The sequence below is a fragment of the Pan troglodytes genome, chromosome 7 (assembly GCF_028858775.2).
Source record: "Pan troglodytes isolate AG18354 chromosome 7, NHGRI_mPanTro3-v2.0_pri, whole genome shotgun sequence".
Taxonomy (NCBI): Eukaryota; Metazoa; Chordata; class Mammalia; order Primates; family Hominidae; genus Pan; species Pan troglodytes.
The window spans coordinates 51473478-51495455 of record NC_072405.2 but is presented as its reverse complement, the minus strand read 5'-3'; the positions used below and the strand labels follow the sequence as shown (position 1 = coordinate 51495455).

Below are 21978 nucleotides of genomic sequence, written 5' to 3'. Positions count from 1 at the left end.
GGACAAGAATAAAAAAACCTCAGGCCGGGCACGGTGGCTCACGCCTGTAATCCCAACACTTTGGGAGGCCGAGGCGGGCAGATCACCTGAGGTCAGGAATTTGAGACCAGCCTGGCCAACATGGTGAAACCCCGTCTCTATTAAAATACAAAAATTAGCCGGGCATGGTGGTGTGCGCCTGTAATCCCAGCTACTCGGGAGGCTAATGCAGGAGAATTGCTTGAACCTGGGAGGCGGAGGTTGCAGTGAGCCGAGTTCATGCCACTGCACTCCAGCCTGGGCGACAGAGCAAGATTCCATCTCCAAAAAAAGAAAAAAAAAACATGGTTTATATTGGCTATGTATGCAGCGCAATTCAGAGAGCCCCAAACATGAGCCAGCTAAAACGTCCTTCTGGCTCATGCACGCTCACTGACAAACTGCTCCCACACTATGAAGGTGGGAGGCCCGATTTCTATTCAAGCTGACCCTCACACCACCCACAGGGAAATCACTCTGGACACGTGCCAATCTCCTCTCCCCATGCAAAGCAGGCCTCAAAGGAGAAGGAAGAGGGAAAGAGAATTCCTCTGACTCGAGACTTGTGAAAGCCCAGAACCTCTGACTGGGCAGAACAGGACATGCACAAGGGATGACCCCCAGGGGTTCGCTTACGTAGGGCACCCAGGGACTGGCAGGAGGAATGTCAAGCCCAGCCACAGGCCTTCCAGCACCAGGATGAGCAGCCACTGGGGCCAGCTGGACGTGATGTCTCGAAGAGAAAGGCAGCTCCTCTCCTGCGTGGGGGCAGAAAAATAAAACACACGTGAACTAAATGCAAATAGAAGGGAACTAAGCACATGTCTTTAGGAAATTCCCGGTGACTCATTTCTTGGCCTTTTTGGCAGTAATACAAAAACTTACTGACTACGTTAGGTTCTCCAGATGTTCCCTCTCCATGAAATCTCACAGCAAAACACCCATTCAAAAGAAATCAGCAGACAATTCTATTTCTATACCCAAGAGAACTGAAAACATATGTTCACACAAAAACTTGTACACATACATACAGGAGCATTGTTCACAACAGCAAAAAAGGGGACACAAGTCAAATGTTCACCGACTAATAAATGGGTGAGCAAAATGTGGTGTATCCCTAAAGCGGAATCTAATTCAGCAATTTTGGAAGGAAGTGCTGACATATGCAACATGGATGAACCTCAAAAAATATGCTAAGTGGAAGCAGCCAGGCACAAAAAGCCACGTTATATGACTTCATGTATACGGACTGTCTAGAGCAGGTACATGTGTAGAGACAACAAGTAGGCTGGGGTTGCCTGGGGCTGGGGGAGTTGTGATGTGGGGAGTGACTGGCGGTGAGTGCAGGGTTCTTCGTGGGGTAAGGAAAACCTTCCAGAATTACAGACTGGTGACAGCTGCACAACTCTGAATAGAGCAAATATCATCAAATTGTACAATTTCAACATGGGAGTTTTATGGTATGTAAATTATACATCAATATACCTGTGATTTAAAATTTAAAAATAAAATAAGTAAACTAACGAAATTCAAACTTTTGGATCTCTGTGGTTGAAGGAAGAAAGGGTGCAGCCCACCTGTTCTTAGTGTCCCACTGAACCCCTGACCCTATGGTGATGGCCCAGGATGCACCTCCGCGGACCCTCAGGTCCCACAGAAGGGCTGAAAATAGCAGCTTTGATATCCATGGCTGACCAAGCTCTGTGCCCACTCAGGCATGTCTCGCCTGTCCTTCACCCTAAGGAAATCCACAGCCAGAGGACACATTAATGACAAGGGCAGAGGGGGAAAGAGTAACAATGACTAAAACGCCCCCCAAACTAGATAACTAACATTGTAGGAAACACCCAGAGAAAGTGAGATTCAGTGATGAACTTGCTAGTTACGTATCTTGAAAGAAGCTAGAAGACAACACGGCTTTATTAACTGATTGTTGAATAGGACCCCAAATGGAAGATTTTAAACATTTCCATCGGAATTTTTGTCACTAATGGTGGGTGGGGGAAAGAAGTAACTGTCACCTGAGTGAACTCCACCTAGCAATTTATAGTAAGAGAGGAAGTAATCACAAATGAGATGGGACTCCTACATGCTTCTGATAAAGAAGCAATGCAAATAGCCAAGCACAATACCATCACTCTCCCATGCCCTACCTGGGGATTATCCTCAAAATTGAACTTTACAGCATTTGAACAGTTACCAAAACGTTACATGAATTTTACACATATATATGTTATGCTACAAGGAAATTGAAAAAATCGCAATAATGCCCCAAGAGACTGAACCAGTAAACTGGATGCTGGTGGTATTATTTAATACTATCAAGAATGGGGTCAGGCGGCTGGATGCGGTGGCTCCCGCCTGTACTCCCAGCACTTTGGGAGGCCGAGGCAGGCAGATCACGAGGTCAGATCGAGACCATCCTGGCTAACACAGTGAAACTCCATCTCTACTAAAAAATACAAAAAATTAGCTGGGCGTGGAGGAGGTTCCAAGATGGCCGAATAGGAACAGCTCCAGTATACAGCTCCCAGTGTGAGCGACGCAGAAGACAGATGATTTCTGCATTTCCAACTGAGGTACCGGGTTCATCTCACTGGGGCTTGTCAGACAGTGGGTACAGCCCACGGAGCAGGGTGGAGCATCACCCCAAGTGCAAGACGTCGGATAATTCCCTTTCCTAGCCAAGGGAAGCCATGACAGATGGTACCTGGAAAATCGGGACACTCCTACACTAATACTGCACTTTTCCAATGGTCTTAACAAACGGCACACCAGGAGATTATATCTTGCACCTGGCTCGGAGGGTCCCACGCCCACAGAACCTTACTCATTGCTAGCACAGCAGTCTGAGATCGAACTGCAAGGTGGCAGCGAGGCTGGGGGGAGGGGTATCCGCCATTGCTGAGGCTTGAGTAGGTAAACAAAGCAGGTGGGGAGTTTGAACTGAGTGGAGCCCACCGCAGCTCAAGAAGGCCTGCCTGCCTCTGTAGACTCCACCTCTGGGGGCAGGGCATAGCTGAACAAAAGGCAGCAGAAACTTCTGCAAACTTAAACGTCCCTGTCTGACAGCTTTGAAGAGAGTAGTGGTTCTCCCAGCACAGAGTTTGAGATCTGAGAACGGACAGACTGCCTCCTCAAGTGGGTCCCTGACCCCCAAGTAGCCTAAATGGGAGACACCTCCCAGTAGGGACCGACTGACACCCCATACAGCTGGGTGCCCCTCTGAGACGAAGCTTCCAGGGGAAGGATCAGGCAGCAACATTTGCCATTCTGCAGCCTCCACTGGTGATACCCAGGCAAACAGGGTCTGGAGTGGACCTCCAGCAAACTCCAACAGACCTGCAGCTGAGGGTCCTGACTGTTAGAAGGAAAACTAACAAACAAAAAGGACATCCACACCAAAACCCCATCTGTACATCACCATCATCAAAGACCAAAGGTAGATAAAACCACAAAGGTGGGGAGAAAACAGAGCAGAAAAGCTGAAAATTCTAAAAATCAGAGCGCCTCTTCTCCTCCAAAGGAACGCAGCACCTCGCCAGCAATGGAACAAACCTGGTTGGAGAATGACTTTGATGAGTTGAGAGAAGAAGGCTTCAGACGAATGGTAATAACAAACTTCTCCGAGCTAAAGGAGGATGTTCGAACCCATCTCAAAGAAGCTAAAAACCTTGAGAAAAGATTAGACAAATGGGTAACTAGAATAAACAGTGTAGAAAAGACCTTAAATGACCTGATGGAGCTGAAAACTGTGGCACAAGAACTACGTGATGCATGCACAAGCTTCAGTAGCCAATTCAGTCAAGTGGAAGAAAGGGTATCAGTGATTGAAGATCAAATGAATGAAATGAAGTGAGAAAAGAAGTTTGGAGAAAAAAGAGTAAAAAGAAATGAACAAAGCTCCAAGAAATATGGGACTATGTGAAAAGATCAAATCTGTGTCTGATTGGTGTACCTGAAAGTGACGGGGAGAACAGAACCAAGTCGGAAAAAACTCTTCAGGATATTATCTAGGAGAACTTCCGCAACCCAGCAAGGCAGGCCAACATTCAAATTCAGGAAATACAGAGAACACCACAAAGATACTCCTCAAGAAGAGCAACTCCAAGACATAATTGTGAGATTCACCAAAGTTGAAATGAAGGAAAAAATGTTAAGGGCAGCCAGAGAGAAAGGTCAGGTTACCCATAAAGGGAAGTCCATCAGACTAACAGCAGATCTCTCAGCAGAAACTCTACAAGCCACAAGACAGTGGGGGCCAATATCCAACATTCTTAAAGAAAAGAATTTTCAGTCCAGAATTTCATATCCAGCCAAACTAAGCTTCATAAGTGAAAGAGAAATAAAATACTTTACAGACAAACAAATACTGAAAGATTTTGTCACCAGCAGGCCTGCCTTACAAGAGCTCCTCAAGGAAGCACTAAACATGGAAAGGAACAACCGGTACCAGACACTGCAAAAACATGCCAAATTGTAAAGACCATCAATGCTAGGAAGAAACTGCATCAACTAAAGTGCAAAATAACCAGCTAACGTCATAATGACAGGATCAAATTCACACATAACAATATTAACCTTAAATATAAATGGGCTAAATGCTCCAATTAAAAGACACAGACTGGCAAACTGGATAAAGAGTCAAGACCCATCAGTGTGCTGTATTCAGGAGACCCATCTCACGTGCAGAGACACACATAGGCTCAAAATAAAGGGATGGAGGAAGATCTACCAGGTAAACGGAAAACAAAAAAAGGCAGGGGTTGCAATCCAAGTCTCTGATTAAACAGACTTTAAACCAACAAAGATCAAAAGAGACAAAGAAGGCCATTACATAATGGTAAAGGGATCAATTCAACAAGAAGAGCTAACTATCCTAAATATATATGCACCCCATACAGGAGCACCCAGATTCATAAAGCAAGTCCTGAGTGACCTACAAAGAGACTTACACTCCCACATGATAATAATGGGAGACTTTAACAACCCACTGTCAACATTAGACAGATCAATGAGACAGAAAGTTAACAAGGATATCCAGGAATTGAACTCAGCTCTGCACCACGCAGACCTGATAGACATCTACAGAACTCTCCACCTCAAATCAACAGAATATACATTCTTCTCAGCACCACATTGCACTTATTCCAAAATTGACCACATAGTTGGAAGTAAAGCACTCCTCAGCAAATGTAAAAGAACAGAAATTATAACAAACTGTCTCTCAGACCACAGTGCAATCAAATTAGAACTCAGGATTAAGAAACTCTCTCAAAACTGCTCAACTACATGGAAACTGAACAACCCACTCCTGAATGACTACTGGGTACATAACAAAATGAAGGCAGAAATAAAGATGTTCTTTGAAATCAATGATAACAAAGACACAACATACCAGAATCTCCAGGACACATTTAAAGCAGTGTGTAGAAAGAAATTTATAGCACTAAATGCCCACAAGAGAAAGCAGGAAAAGATCTAAAATTGACACCCTAACATCACAATTAAAAGAACTAGAGAAGCAAGAGCAAACACATTCAAAAGCTAGCAGAAGGCAAGAAGTAACTAAGATCAGAGCAGAACTGAAGGAGATAGAAACACAAAAAACCCTTCAAAAAAATCAATGAATCCAGGAGCTGGTTTTTTTAAAAGATCAACAAAATTGATAAACTGCTAGCAAGACTAATAAAGAAAAGGGAGAAGAATCAAATAGACACAATAAAAAATGATAAGGGTGATATCACCACCGATTCCACAGAAATACAAACTACAATCAGAGAATACTATAAACACTTCTACTCAAAAAAACTAGAAAATCTAGAAGAAATTGATAAATTCCTGGACACATACACACCCTCCCAAGACTAAACCAGGAAGAAGTTGAATCCCTGAATAGAACAATAACAGGCTCTGAAATTGAAGCAATAATTAATAGCCTACCAACAAAAAAACTCCAGCACCAGATGGATTCACAACCAAATTCTACCAGAGGTACAAAGAGGAGCTGGTACCATTCCTTCTGAAACTATTCCAATCAATAGAAAAAGAGGGAATAAACCCTAACTCATTTTATGAGGCCAGCATCATCCTGATACCAAAGCCTGGCAGAGACACAACAAAAAAAGAGAATTTTAGACCAATATCCCTGATGAACATCGATGCAAAAATCCTCAATAAAATACTGAGAAACCGAATCCAGCAGCACATCAAAAAGCTTATCCACCATGATCAAGTCGGCTTCATTCCTGGGATGCAAGGCTGGTTCAACATATGCAAATCAATAAATGTAATCCATCATATAAACAGAACCAAAAACAAACACCACATGATTATCTCAATAGATGCAGAAAAGGCCTTCAACAAAATTCAACAGCCCTTCATGCTAAAAACTTTCAATAAACTAGGTATCGATGGGACCTGTCTCAAAATAATAAGAGCTATCTATGAAAAACCCACAGCCAATATCATACTGAATGGACAAAAACTGGAAGCATTCCCTTTGAAAACTGGCACAAGACAGGGATGCCCTCTCTCACCACTCCTATTCAACATAGGATTGGAAGTTCTGCCCAGGGCAATCAGGCAGGAGAAAGAAATAAAAGGTATTCAATTAGGAAAGGAGGAAGTCAAATTGTCCCTGTTTGCAGATGACATGATTGTATATTTAGAAAACCCCATCATCTCAGCCCAAAATTTCCTTAAGCTGATAAGCAACTTCAGCAAAGTCTCAGGATACAAAATCAATGTGCAAAAATCACAAGCATTCCTATACACCAATAACAGACAAACAGAGAGCCAAATCATGAGTGAACTCCCATTCACAATTGCTTCAAAGAGAATAAAATACCTAGGAATCCAACTTACAAGGGATGTGAAGGACCTCCTCAAGGAGAACTACAAACCACTGCTCAACAAAATAAAAGAGGACACAAACAAATGGAAGAACATTCCATGCTTATGGATAGGAAGAATCAATATCATGAAAATGGCGATACTGCCCAAGGTAATTTATAGATTCAATGCCATCCCCATCAAGCTACCGATGACTTTCTTCACAGAATTGGAAAAAACTACTTTAAAGTTCATATGGAACCAAAAAAGAGCCTGCATTGCCAAGACAATCCTAAGCCACAAGAACAAAGCTGGAGGTATCATGCCACCTGGCTTCAAACTATACTACAAGGCTACAGTAACCAAAACAGCATGGTACTGGTAGTAAAACAGAGATATAGACCAATGGAACAGAACAGAGCCCTCAGAAATAATACCACACATCTACAACCATCTGATCTCTGACAAACCTGACAAAAACAAGAAATGGGGAAAGGATTCCTTATTTAATAAATGGTGCTGGGAAAACTAGCTAGCCATATGTAGAAAGCTGAAACTGGATCCCTTCCTTACACCTTATACAAAAATTAATTCACAATGGATTAAAGACTTAAATGTTAGACCTAAAACCATAAAAACCCTAGAAGAAAACCTAGGCAATACCATTCAGGACACAGGCATGGGCAAGGACTTCACGTCTAAAACACCAAAAGCAATGGCAACAAAAGCCAAAATTGACAAATGGGATCTAATTAAACTAAAGAGCTTCTGCACAGCAAAAGAAACTACCATCAGAGTGAACAGGCAACCTACAGAATGGGAGAAAAGTTTTACAACCTACCCATCTGACAAAGGGCTAATATCCAGAATCTACAAAGAACTTAAACAAATTTACAAGAAGAAATCAAACAACCCCATCAAAAAGTGGGCAAGGGATATGAACAGACACTTCTCAAAAGAAGACATTTATGCAGCCAACAGACACATGAAAAGATGCTCATCATCACTGGCCATCAGAGAAATGCAAATCACAACCACTATGAGATACCATCTCACACCAGTTAGAATGGCAATCATTAAAAAGTCAGGAAACAACAGATGCTGGAGAAGATGTGGAGAAATAGGAACACTTTTACACTGTTGGTGGGACCATAAACTAGTTCAACCATTGTGGAAGTCAGTATGGCGATTCCTCAGGGATCTAGAACTAGAAATACCATTTGACCCAGCCATCCCATTACTGGGTATATACCCAAAGGATTATAAATCATGCTGCTATAAAGACACACGCACACGTATGTTTATTGCAGCACTATTCACAATAGCAAAGACTTGGAACCAACCCAAATGCCCAACAATGATAGACTGGATTAAGAAAATGTGGCACATATACACCATGGAATACTATGCAGCCATAAAAAAGGATGAATTCATGTCCTTTGTAGGGACATGGATGAAGCTGGAAACCATCATTCTCAGCAAACTATCACAAAGACAGAAAACCAAACACTACATGTTCTCACTCATAGGTGGGAATTAAACAATGAGAACACTTGGTCACAGGGTGGGGAACATCACACACCGGGGCCTGTTGTGGGGCAGGGGGAAAGGGGAGGTATAGCATTAGGGGATATACCTAATGTAAATGACGAGTTAACGGGTGCAGCATACCAACATGGCACATGTATACCTATGTAACAAACCTGCACGTTGTGCACATATACCCTAGAACTTAAAGGATAATTTAAAAAAAAAATTAGCTGGGAGTTGTGGCGGGTGCCTGTAGTCCCAGCTACTCAGGAGGCTGAGACAGGAGAACGGCGTGAACCCAGGAGGCGGAGTTTGCAGTGAGCCCAGATCGCGCCACTGCACTCCAGCCTGGCGGACAGAGCAAGACTCCTTCTCAAAAGAAAAAAAAAAAAAAATGAGGCCAGGCATGGTGACTCACACCTGTAGTCCTAGCATTTTGGGAGGCTGAGGTGGGTAAATCACTTGAGCCCAGGAGTTCAAGACCAGCCTGGGCAACACGGTGAAACCTCGTCTCTACAATAAATACAATCATTAACTGGGCATGGTAGTACATGCCTATAGTCCCAGCTACTCAGGAGGCTGCGGCAGGAGAATCGCTTGAGCCTGGGAAGTTAAGGCAACAGTGAGTTGAGATCGTGCCCCTGCACTCCAGCCTGGGTAACAGAGTGAGACCCTGTCTCCAAGAAGTAAATAAAACAGAATGCATTTGAAACTAGCAGAGAGGATTGTGCATGTTCCTGACACAAAGAAATGATAATAACTGTTTGAGGTGATGAATATGCTAATTACCCTGATTTGATCATTACACACTGTATGATACACAGGTATCAAAATATTACTCTGAGCCTCATAAATATGTACAAGTATTACATATCAACTAAAAATAAGAGGAAAAAAGAATGCATGTGATTACTGTCTGCTGACAAATTTGTTAAGAGGATAGATCTCATGTCGTGTATTTTATAATAAAAAATTGACATAAAGATTAAAAATAACTAATGAAAGTGAAAATCAGAATGTATTTGATTAGCAGATGTACAGTATTGCATGCAGAAATTTTAGAAGTTCTAAAAACCATATCCCCCTTTGTTCTCCCTTTTTTTAAAAAACACTGTTTTGGCTGGGCATGGTGGCTCACACCTGTAATCCCAGCAATTTGTGAGGCCGAGGCAGGAAGATCACCTGAGACCAGGAGTTTGAAACCAGCCTGGACAACATAGTGAGACCTTGTCTCTACAAAAAAATAAATAAAACTAGCCAGGCATGGTGGTGCGCTCCTGTAGTCCCAGCTAATTAGGAGACTGAGGAGGGAGGATCGCTTGAGCCTGGGATGTTGAGGCTTCAGTGAGCCAAGATCACACCACTGCACCCCAGCCTGGGCAACACAGCAAGACCCTGTATCAACAACGACAAGAACACAGTTTCTGGCCAGGCATGCTGGCTCACACCTGGAATCCCGGCACTTTGGATGGCCAAGGCAGGAGGATCACTTGAAGCCAGGAGTGAGGGACCAGTCTGGACAACATAGTGAGACCGTATCACTACACAATACACTTTTTTTAATTTAAAAAAAGTTTTTCTTAATTAAAACATGGTTTCTCACCGAGGCACAATGTTCAGGCACAGGTTTAGCAAAGAGGAGCTCCAACACAGCAACCACAAAGTATGTCACTCCCAATCGCTGCAGCACACCAGGAATGCGCACCTTGTCCCAAGACACTGCGAAAGACACAAGTTAGGTCAAGTGTTAGCCAGGACTTCTCCTCTCATCCCAGGACAACATTATTTGTTTCCTAAAGGGGAAGACATACCTATACTGCATCTAAGTAAGTCTTTTTTAAGCTCTTGGACATGGAAATATATACGGTCAAGAGACATGGGCTCAGCCCAGCTTCCAAAAACAGGCCAATCCCTCTTAATAGAGGGAGGGTCAGTCAGGGACATGGCTCAAACTCAAAACAGGAAGCTGGCCAGATGAGAGACTGGGATAAGAACCAAAGCGTCTTACTCAGGTGTGGGGATAAAGCCAGGCCTGTGCCTGACCCTGGCTCTTTCCTATTAGGAATTTGCAATCAACCCGCATGTCTGCTAGGACTTTGCAGGCCCAACACAAGCCACTCTCCCTGCCCTACCCACTACCCAGCTGTATCACCCCAAGAACGCCACTGACTGACCCTCCCTGCCCTATCTGCTACCCAACCGTATGACCGGAAGAACAGACCTGACAACAAACCCTAAAATGAATCCTACTGGAAGCAGTGGCTCCCTTTTTGGAGATCCACCAAGTCCACATTCATATGAAACACCATCTAGAAGTGACCTCCATCTCTTGCTAGTGCCTATTAAAGTACATATTGCCTGAGGGCTCCATTTGGCCATTGTCTAGATGTTTGTGTCCTCTTCTGCTAACGACAATTGCAAGGCCCTTGAGGACAGTGACTAGTGCCCTCCCGACTCTGATACTCATTCAAAGCAGAGGGCTCACAAGCCTTCCCTCAGCTCTGCTGTCCCTGCGCACCACTAAACTAATGACAAAGATATTACTCCTTCCAGAAACCCAGCTGCCATACAAGTGCCGGTGAAGGTGGATTCGTGAACTGCCGCACACTATTGAAAGCTGATGAAATCACATTAGCAGGGGGCAAAGTTGGAGACCAAGGCGGCCTGGTCTGGTCCCTGCTGTGCTTCTCACTACACTCAGATAATCCAGAGAAAACCTTCAATCGCTCTTGGCCTCAGACTTTTCCTTTGCACAAGAGAAGGGTTTGAGTAGTCTCAGAGGCTCCTCCCAGGTCTAAAATTCAAAAATAATAATAATAATGCTCACAGTTAGACAACCATTGTATATACTTTCCTAATGATTACTCTATTTGCAGGCACCTGAGATGGAGGAATTGCATTTCTCTCAAATTACGACATATAGTTTCCATATTTCAACCTGAATATATATAACAGAGGGAAAAAGTACTTACATGGACCAAGGCAATAATTGGGATTCACAATGATAATTCCTATGCAGATTAACAGGAAACTCCTCCATGCAATCTTCCCCAGCAATCTGAATTTTGAACATCCCCGTTGCAGTATAGAAGTCATCGATAGAAAAATGGAAGATCCCATAATAAATACAAACCTAAAAAGAATCTAGTTATTAATAGGTGGCCATTTCCAAATTTTTTGTCTATGTATCAGTAACATTTTATAATATGCTATAAAAGAGAAGCAACCATAATTTGTTTAAAGTAGCCAATTACTGAAATAATACTGAGCTAACAGTAGAGGAAGAGTTCAGAATATAGCCCCATGGGGCTGGAAGGTTTTTGACAGTGCACCTTCAAGTCCTGTCTTAGGAGAAAATTTCTTTAATATTAAATGGAATTTCCAAGGACAACCCTCCCATTTCGTTATCAAAAAGAAATGATGATTCGAAGCCACAGTAATGTCTTCAAATAACTTGACATTCACTAGCACACCCTCAAAGCCCTTGAAAAACAGACATTTCAATCATTTCTATACACCCTTCTGCACCTGAAAGAAAAGTGAAAGCTTACTTTTTCTCTCTCCATTTAGTCTAAGTAATACACATTTCCTTTCTTTTCTTTGACCATACTAAATTACTCTTTTTTTTTTTTTTTTTTTTGAGACGGAGTCTTGCTCTGTTGCCCAGACTGGAGTGCAGCGGCACGATCTCGGCTCACTGCAAGCTCCGCCTCCTGGGTTCACGCCATTCTCCCACCTCAGCCTCCTGAGTAGCTGGGACTACAGGCGCCCGCCACCGTGCCCGGCTAATTTTCTTTTTTTTGTATTTTTAGTAGAGACAGGGTTTCACCGTGTTAGCCAGGATGGTCTCGATCTCCCGACCTTGTGATCCGCCCGCCTCGGCCTCCCAAAAGTGCTGGGATTACAGGCATGAGCCACCACACCTGGCCCTAAATTATCTCTTTAAAAAAAAAAAGTTAGAATACTGATTTTTCTAATTACTTGGCAAGGGATCACAGAGATGAAAGTTTGCTCTTGCTGCATTCCTTGGTGTCTCTAGGAAAAACTGAAAGCCTCTCCTCCAAGATCTGGAACGTGACAAGGATGCCTACTTTTCACCACTGTTATTCAACATGGCACTGATAATGAGTACAAAAATAGAGCAATCAGACAAGAGAAACAAATAAAGGGCATCCAAGTTGGAAAGGAGGAAGTCAAAGTAGCCTTGTTTGCAGATAACGTGATCTTATATTTGGAAAAACCTAGACTCCACCAGAAAACTATTAGAACTGATCAACAAATTCAGTAAAGTTGCAGGATACAAATCAACATACAAAAATCAGTAGCATTTCTATATGCCAACAGAAAACAATCTGAAAAAGAAATCAGGAAAGGAATTCCATTTCCAATTGCCACAAATAAAATAAAGTACCTCAAAATTAACTTAACCAAAGAAGAGAAGGATTTCTACAATGAAAACTATAAACCACTGATGAAAGAAATTGAAGAGGGCACCAAAAAATGGAAAGAAATTCCATGTTCATACATTAGAAAAATTAATATTGTTAAAATGTTCACACTACCTAAAGCAATCTACAGACTCAATGCAATCCCTATCAAAATACCAATAACATTCTTCACTGAAATAGAAAAAAAAATGCTGAAATTTATATGGAACCACAAAAGACCCAGCGTAGCCAAAGTTATCCTGAGCAAGAGAACAAAACTGGAAGAATCACATTACCTGACTTTAAATTATACCACAGAGCTATAGAAACAAAAACAGCATGGTAGTGGCATAAAAACAGACACATAGATAGTGGGACAGAATAAAGAACTCAGAGCTAAATCCATATAGCTACAGTGAACTCATTTTCGACAAAAGTGCCAAGAACACACATTGGAGAAAGGACAGTCTCTTCAAAAAAATGATGCTAGAAAACTGGATATTCATATGCAGAAGAATGAACCTAGACCCCTATCTCTCACCATATTAAAAAAATCAAATCAAAATGGATTAAAGACTTAAACTTAAGACCTCAAACTATGAAACTACTAAGAGAAAACATTGGGGAAACACTCCAGTACACTGGACTAAGTGAAGATTTCTTGATTAACACTTCACACAGCACAAGTAACCAAAGCAAAAATGGACAAACGGGATCATATCAAGTAAAAAGCTTCCACACAGAAAAGAAGATAATTAACAAAGTGAAGAGACAACCCATGGAATGGGAGAAAATATTTGCAAACTCCCCATCAGACAAGCAATAAATAGCCAGAACATATAAGGAGCTCAAACAACTCTATAGGAAAAAAAATCTAATAATCCAATTAAAAATGGATTAAAAGGCCGGGCTCGGTGGCTCACGCCTGTAATCCTAGCACTTTGGGAGGCCAAGGCAGGCAGATTACCTGAGGTCAGGAGTTCAAGACCAGCCTGGCCAACATGGTGAAACCTCATCTCTACTAAAAATACAAAAAAATAGCCAGGTGTGGTGGTGCGCACCTGTAATCCCAGCTACTCGGGAGGCTGAGGCAGAAGAATCGCTGGAACCCAGGAGGCAGAGGTTGCAATGAACCAAGATCATGCCACTGCACTCCCACCTGGGCTACAGAGCAAGACTTCATCTTGAAAGAAAAAAAAAAAAAAAAAAAAGAGGACAAAAGATCTGAACAGACATTTCTCAAAAGAAGACATCCAAATGGCAAACACGAATATGAAATGGTGCTCAACATCATTGATCATCAGAGAAATGCAAGTCAAAGCTACAGTGAGATATCATCTTACCCCAGTTAAAATGGTTTTTATCCAAAAGACAGCAATAACCAATGCTGATGAGGAGGTGGGGAAAAGGGAACACTTGTACACTGTTGGTGGGAATGTAAATTAGTACAATCACCATGGACAATAGGTTAGAGGTTCCTCAAAACCTAAAAGTAGAGGTACCATATGATCCAGCAATCCCACTGCTGGGTATATATGCAAAAGGAAGGAAATCAGTATATTGAAGAGATACTCCCATCTTTATTGCAGCACTATTCACAATAGCCAAGATCTGGAAGCAGACTAAGCATCCATCAACAGACACTTAGAAAGAAAATGTGGTGCATATACACAATGAAGTACTATTCAGCCATAAAAAAGAATGAGATACTGTCATGTGCAACAGCATGGATGGAACTCGAGGACATTATGTTAAGTGAAATAAGCCATGTGAAGACAAACTTCACATGTTCCAATTATTTGTGGAGCTAAAAATTAAAACAACTGAACTCAGGGCGATAGAAGGATGGATACCAGAAGGGAAGGGTAGTGGGGAGGGAAGGAGGGGGCATGGTTAATGAGTACAAAAATATAGCTGGATGGAATGAATAAGATCAAGTATTTGATAGCATGACAGGGTGACTACAGTCAACAATAATTTACTGTACATTTAAAAATAACTAAAAAATTATAATTGGATTGTTTATAACACAAAATGGTAAATGCCTGAGGGGGTGGGTACCCCATTTACCCTGATGTGATTATTACACATTGTATGCCTGCATCAAAATATCTCATATTTACCATAATATATAAACTATGTACCCACAAAAATTTAAAATTTGAAATAAAAAATAACAATAATAAGGCTGGTACTACCTGCTAATGAGGGAGCAATGTCACTTAATACACCATAGCAAAGATACAAATTCCACATCACATAGGCAATGTCCCTTCACAAGAATAAGAAGCCATGAATGATCAGAGACAGAATTGAGCTACTCAACTGTTATTTTAAATTTTAGTTTATGACTATCATTGCCCACCTACATATTTATTAGCATTCACTGATACCAATATACTGTAATTCTTCAGGAAATAGGATTTTATAAGTATTTTCAGGATTAATGGAACTGAACTACATGTTCAGAATGTATAATTTCCTACAAGGTTTCAGGATCTGGCATACCATATCTACACTAACAAAATATTCCCTGTAAAATCACTTTTTTTATTTATTTATTTTTTTTTTGAGATGAAGTCTCACTCTGTCGCCCAGGCTGGAGTGCAGTGGCGTGATCTCTGCTCACCGCAACCCCCGCCTCCTGGGTTCAAGTGATTCTCCTTCCTCAGCCTCCCGAGTAGCTGGGATTACAGGCACGTGCCACTGCACCCAGCTAATTTTTTGTATTTTTAGTAGAGACAGAGTTTCACCATGTTGGCCAGGCTGGTCTTGAACTCCTGACCTCAGGTAATTCGCCTGCCTCAGCCTCCCAAAGTGCTAGGATTACAGGCGTGAGCCACCGCGCCCGGCCCCAAATCACTCTTTTATACACACGTGTAGGCACTGGGTCAAGTATGAGAACTATCCAGTAACAGGACTTTTGGAAGGACTTCCTAACCACATAACACATGCCCGTCTCAGAAGAGAGGCTCCAGCATCATCTGAAAAACAGGAGACTGGAGTCAACCCGTGGAAGAGAAGAGGGCAGACCGGCAACTCACCACGGGAACACGAGGTCAGCCACTGTCAGCCCTGCAGAACAAGTACAAAGCATAAGCAAAAGGACTCTAGAATACAAATACCTCCTAAATCTAGTGTGGACTTCATTACACACTGGTATAGAAAGTAAACCCAGGGCAGGCGCAGTGACTCATGCCCGTAATCCCAACACTTTGTGGGGGCCGAGGCGAGCAGATCACCTGAGGTCAGGAGTTCGAGACTAGCCTGGCCAACGTGATCAAACTCCGTCTCTACTAAAAATACAAAAATTAGCCGGGTGTGGTGGCGGGCACCTGTAATCCCAGCTACCTGGGAGGCTGAGGCAGGAGAATCACTTGAACCTGGGAGGCAGAGGTTGCAGTGAGCCAAGATCGCGCCATTGCACTCCAGCCTGGGTGACAAGAATGAAACTCCATCTCAAAAAGAAAAAAGAAAAAGAAAAAGAAAACTCATAGGCTAGGTGTGGTGTGGCTCACACCTGTAATCCCAGCACTTTGGGAGGCTAAGGTGGGAGGATCGCTTGAGCCCAGGAGTTTGAGACCAGCCTGGGCAACAGAGTGAGACACCATCTGTACTAAAAATTGTTTTAAAAAACTAGCCAGGTATGGTGGCACACACCTGTAGTCCCAGCTACTCAGGAGGCTGAGGTGGGAGGATTGCTTGAGCCCAGGAGGTCGAGGCTGTGGTCAGCTATTATCACACCTCTGCAATCTAGCCTGGGCTACAAAGCAAGACTCTGCCTTTAAAAAAAGAAAGTAAACTCACAAACTCTTCCTTGAGACTCCGCAACCAAGCACTGGACCTGGCTGGGACACTTCCTATGAACATAACTAGACACAGGAAAACCAAACTAGAAATATGTAGACACGTTTGTTATGTTTAAGAAGCACTAATCCATTCGTAAAGCAACTACCAAGCCAGACTTACAGATATTATTCACCACCACTCAGACCAATCCTAGTTCAACACCATCTCAAAAAGGACCATAAGTCCTAGAAGACAGAGCCCCCAAGAGCATGGTGGCTGTAATAGAAGGCATATCTAGAATATGACCATGATCATTTACAACCAAATCCATAACATATTCTGCAGAGTCCCTCAGTCCCACAGCAGAAACTTCTAGAGTCTGTTATTACAGTGAAGCTTTACAGATTCACAGCACACAAAAGGAGGAACAAAACTAAAGGGCTCGCAGAATCATCTACAGGTCACCCTAGGAGGGAGCAGGAGCTCAGTGGCTCAGAGGAGGCTGCTGGGGCTCATTTCTGGAGTTTCTGGGGAGAATGCTGAGTGATTCTCCTGCCCTGAAGCTCTGTGAAGGACGTATATAAGCAACATTACTTTTAGGAAATATCTTACCATTCCAACTTGCGTGTTTGAAGTACCAATATTTTCCTCCTCCATAATTGACAAAGACCATGAGTATAAGAGCAATCCTAGAAGAAGCCAACAAAGAGAAGCCTTTCAGGGTTTGCTATGTGAAAAGGAAGGGCTGAACTGAAGACACATTTATACTCACAAGGTGCAATCATGCAACAATGCAATTCTACTGAGCATTTTATTACACAAGATGAGACATCAAGGCCAAGAAGCGATTATTTTCTAGTCATCGCAATTAGGACCATGCACTACAGTTAGGACCATTGCCAACACTGCCAACATGATGTCTTAACCAAAGTGTATACTGCAGTCTTAAACTATATAACTTGAAAACATTGCAAAATATTTCCAATAACTCAGTTTTGTGCTAATTATTTAGATGTCTCGGGTTAAAGAACTCTGGTGGAAGGCACACAGCCAGCTGAGTCAGCGAGCTCAGAATTCCAATCTTGGATCCTTTTCTGTCATTAGCCATAAGACCCTGGGCAAGGTTCTCATCAGTAAACTCCGTGTGCTCATCTGTAAAAGAAAGTGCCCTAACCACATGTGACTTTTAAGGAGAATGATGTATTTTACAGCAGCTAACCAGTGCCCAGCATATTTTAGACACTTAATAAATGTTAGTTCCTGTCTATCTGTGACCATCTTATCTCCAAAAGTAGCAATGGAAATCTAAAAGACAGAGTAATAGATTCCGGATGTGCTACTGTTTGAGGCTAACTGTGCAGAATGCTGAGGGTGCTGACCTTAGGTGTCAACAGACTAATTTGGGAGACTCTGTAACCCAAGTGCCTGCAATCAAACCCTGGCTTTCCTATTTGGTACCTGAGTGAGCTTGGGCAAGTTACTTCACTCAGCAGCACAATTTCTTTTACTTTTAATGTGAATCAGGCACATTAAAAGTATATATCTCATAGGATTACTAAGAGATTAAATAAATTAAGACAAGTTAGAACAGTGACTGGCATATTATGAGAACTCCAGAATTGTTAGCAAGTTTCATTATGATCATATTGTTCTTACTACCTGCTTCCAATCTACCTGCCAGGGCACTCAGGGCTCTGGTGAGACTGGGGCAAAGTTATAGGGTTGTCACTAGAGTTCAGAAGGCTTCAGTATGTAGAAATAAAAGAGCTGATACCTGTGTATTTATTCTTCGCTATACAGTTTTTAAACTTTATTTTCAGATTTCAGTCCTGGCCCTTGTTCTTCTACCAGGGCTATGGGTTTGCTAGCACGAGGGCCTGATACTCAAGTCACTCTGCTAGCAGCGCAGGATCAGCCCTCCCTCTGCCACATGCTGGTGTTTCCTCGCTAGACTAGTGCATCTTCTGAGCCGTCAAGCTACTGACTGGACATGGGATACAGTCTGCAGCCCCAAGTAACAGCGACTTGCCCAAATAAAAATGCCCTTCACTCAGCAGACCACGTATCCAAGTGGACACTGGCTCTGGCCTCATCCACTACTCCTCTGTCAACACAGAGACTGAGGATCATGATGGTCTTCCAGACTGGAGAGGCTGCAGAGTTTACTTTTACATCCAAGAAATCCTTCCTAGCCTAGAAAGTAAAAGATATGTAAAAGTCCTTAAAAGCTAAAAGTGTGTGTATGTACAATTATGTAGTCCTGTGACTACCTGCACCCACTGTGCTACAGGGAGGCCCACATACCCCCTGAAGGTGTCCACGCTGCGGAGGCGGGGCGGCAGGGCAGATAGACGCCACGTTGCTGGCTGAACATCACCATCGAGAGGGTCTGTCCTGCTGGGAGATCCCAGCTCCTTCAGAAAAAAAGGGAGAAAGATGACAACTCATAATGCTAAGGAGTAAATTTCATTTTGTCATTTTTTGATTTCTTTTTTTGTTTTGTTTTGTTTTGTTTTGTTTTTTGAGACAGAGTCTCGCTCTGTGGCCCAGCCTGGAGTGCAATGGCAAGACCTTGGCTCACTGCAACCTCCACCTCCTGGGATCAAGCGTTTCTCCTGCCTCAGCCTCCTGCGTAGCTGTGATTACAGGCATGCGCCACCACGTCCGGCTAATTTTTGTATTTTTAGTAGAGATGGGGTTTCATCATGTCGGTCAGGCTGGTCTCAAACTCCTGACCTCATGATCTGCCTGCCTCAGCCTCCTAAAGTGCTGGGATTACAGACGTGAGTCACCGCAACCGGCATCAATTTTTTATTTCTTTAGGAAAGAATGTGATATAGTAGAAATCTAAAAATAGTTTAGAAAGCTAAAAAATAGTTTTTCTGTAGGCACAGTGGCTCACACCTGTGATTTCAGCACTTTGGGAGGCCAAGGTGGGCAAATCTCTTGAGCCCAAGAGTTTGAGACCAGCCTGGGCAACATGGTGAAACCCTCTCTCTACAAAAAATACAAAAATTAGCCAGGTGGAGTGGTACACACCTGTAGTCCCAGCTACTTGGGAAGCTGAGGTGGGAAGATCATCTGAGCCCAGGAGGTTGAGGCTGCAGCGAGTTGAGACCACGCCACTGAACTCCAGCCTGGGCAACAGAGTAAGATCCTGTCTCAAAAAATAAAAAAGTTTTTCTAAACAATACTTGGATTTGCTTTTGTAAAGATCCCATCTAGAGGTCTGGTTGTGTACTTTATCAGCTTTTCCTGCCTTTTACTGAGTTTGCCAGTGGCCACGTTGATAAATGACACCAAAAAAACTAGTCATAAGTGCATCTAGCACAAGCACAGAAGTCAACATCCCCATAAATGAGCCTGAATTTATTAACAAAAATTTAATGACATATTTAAATCATTAGAGGAGGCCATCAGCATTTATAGATTTAATATTGTTGTCTCTTATTTCTTTGTTTTAACTTTGACACTCTCTACTTAACTGGATTGATTCAACAATGCTGCCTGCAGAGTGAAAAATGTCTCTACCTCAGGTATCCTGATAGAGCGGAACGTTCCAATGTCACTGAAGCAAGAGAAGGGATGGAGCCCTTCCCAGCAGCTGAAGAGAGGGCTGCTCTCTATTAGGAATACAGGAGCTACAACCTGGCCTTCCTCAATATAAACATAAAACTGGACAATAATGATTAAATAAGAAACTATAAATTCCAAGTTTAGAAAACCACCTGGGCAATACACTATGCATCTCATAACTTACAGAATTGATGAGGCGATCAGTTTCTCGAGAACTTATGGCTTTAGAAATCCAATTGTTAAAGTCATCCAAACTGAAAATAAATAAAGGGCTCAATTAATTTATTTTCATTGGCAGAATTTTTTAAATGATTGGATATTATATGGAAATAAAATTAAAGCTCATATTCTATATTACTAAGTAATTAAACATTCTAAACATTTTTTAACAATATAAAAATAGAAATCACAATTTTCAGCAGCTCTACTTATAAATACTCAACTCTCACAGCATAGTTTCCTCATCAATAAAACAGGAATGATGACAGAGCTTTCATTAAAGACTTCAGAAGGTAAATGAGGTAACTATTCCCCGTGGCTGGGATTCTCACTAATAATACTATTAAAATTAAAATAGCAAAAACTTGGAAACAACCAAATTTACTCAAAACAAGGATGACTAAACACAGAATATGACAGCTGTGTGATAGGATGTGATACAGTCATGAAAGCAAAAGAATGTGGGCTCTGCCCACACAAAGAAACATTAAGATGAAGATATAAATTATTAGGCCAGGCATGGTGGCTCTTGCCTGTAATCCCAGCACTTTGGGGGACCGAGGTGGGTGGATCACTTGAGGTCAGGAGTTCGAGACCAGCCTGGCCAACATGGTGAAACCATGTCTCTACTAAAAATACAAAAATTAGCCAGATGTGGTGGTACACGCCTGTAATCCCAGCTACTCAGGAGGCTGAGGCAGGAGAATTGCTTGAACCCAGGAGGCGGAGGGAAGTTGCAGTGAGCCGAGATCACGCCACTGGACTCCAGCCTGGGCAACAGAGCGAGACTCCACCTCAAAAAAAAAAAAAAAAGATCAACTATTAAATACAAAAAGCAAAAACCTAACATTTACATTCAATTACAAACAAAAATGCATATGTGCACACTGGGAAAAGTTGAAAGCAACTTTGGGGTGATTCAAATAGTTAATGTACTGGGTTCTTTTTTAATATGGTTGCTTTAATTCAAAAAGATCCAGGCTGGGCGCGGTGGCTCACGCCTGTAATCCCAACACTTTGGGAGGCCAAGACGGGCGGATCACGAGGTTAGGAGATCAAGACCATCCTGGCTAAGACGGTGACACCCTGTCTCTACTAAAAATACAAAAAAATTAGCCAGGCATGGTGGCGGGCACCTGCAGTCCCAGCTACTCAGGAGGCTGAGGTAGGAGAATGGTGTGAACCCGGGAGGCAGAGCTTGGAGTGAGCCGAGATGGTGCCACCGCACTCCAGCCTGGGTGACACAGCAAGACTCTGTCTCAAAAAAAAAAAAAGAAAGAAAGAAAAGAAAGATATCCAGATAACGTTACATTGATTTACATGACTAACAAAAGATAAATATATTAACTGGTTTTTCTTTAAAATGAGATTTCTACCTGGGAAGAAATCTTTCGAAAAGTATACCCTACCCTGGCATAAACAAATTATCCAGTGCATAGGATTTTTTCCCCTTTTATTTTTTGGTCATGAACAGTTACACAGAAGCAGAGAAACCAGTACAGGCATAGCTCGAGACACTGCAGGCTTGGTCCCAGACCACCACAATAAGGCCAATATCACAATACAGTGACTCTCACAAATTTTC

General features: G+C 42.4%; 1 protein-coding gene across 3 annotated transcripts in view; it reads right to left on the bottom strand.

The window, feature by feature from the left end:
- The window catches only part of HGSNAT (heparan-alpha-glucosaminide N-acetyltransferase), a 58718-nt gene that overhangs the window by 9574 nt on the left and 27166 nt on the right, over positions 1 to 21978 (bottom strand). For 2 of the 3 annotated variants that reach the window (XM_009455291.5, XM_519741.9), the window contains exons 6-12: positions 20359 to 20428; positions 18903 to 19012; positions 17211 to 17287; positions 15854 to 15884; positions 11355 to 11515; positions 9986 to 10101; positions 655 to 776 (exon numbers count right to left, since the gene is read on the bottom strand). In XM_009455291.5, coding sequence (XP_009453566.3) covers positions 655 to 776; positions 9986 to 10101; positions 11355 to 11515; positions 15854 to 15884; positions 17211 to 17287; positions 18903 to 19012; positions 20359 to 20428 — 687 coding nt within the window. The remainder of the gene's footprint in view (positions 1 to 654; positions 777 to 9985; positions 10102 to 11354; positions 11516 to 15853; positions 15885 to 17210; positions 17288 to 18902; positions 19013 to 20358; positions 20429 to 21978) is intronic. The other variant, XM_063816327.1, reaches the window with a different exon arrangement.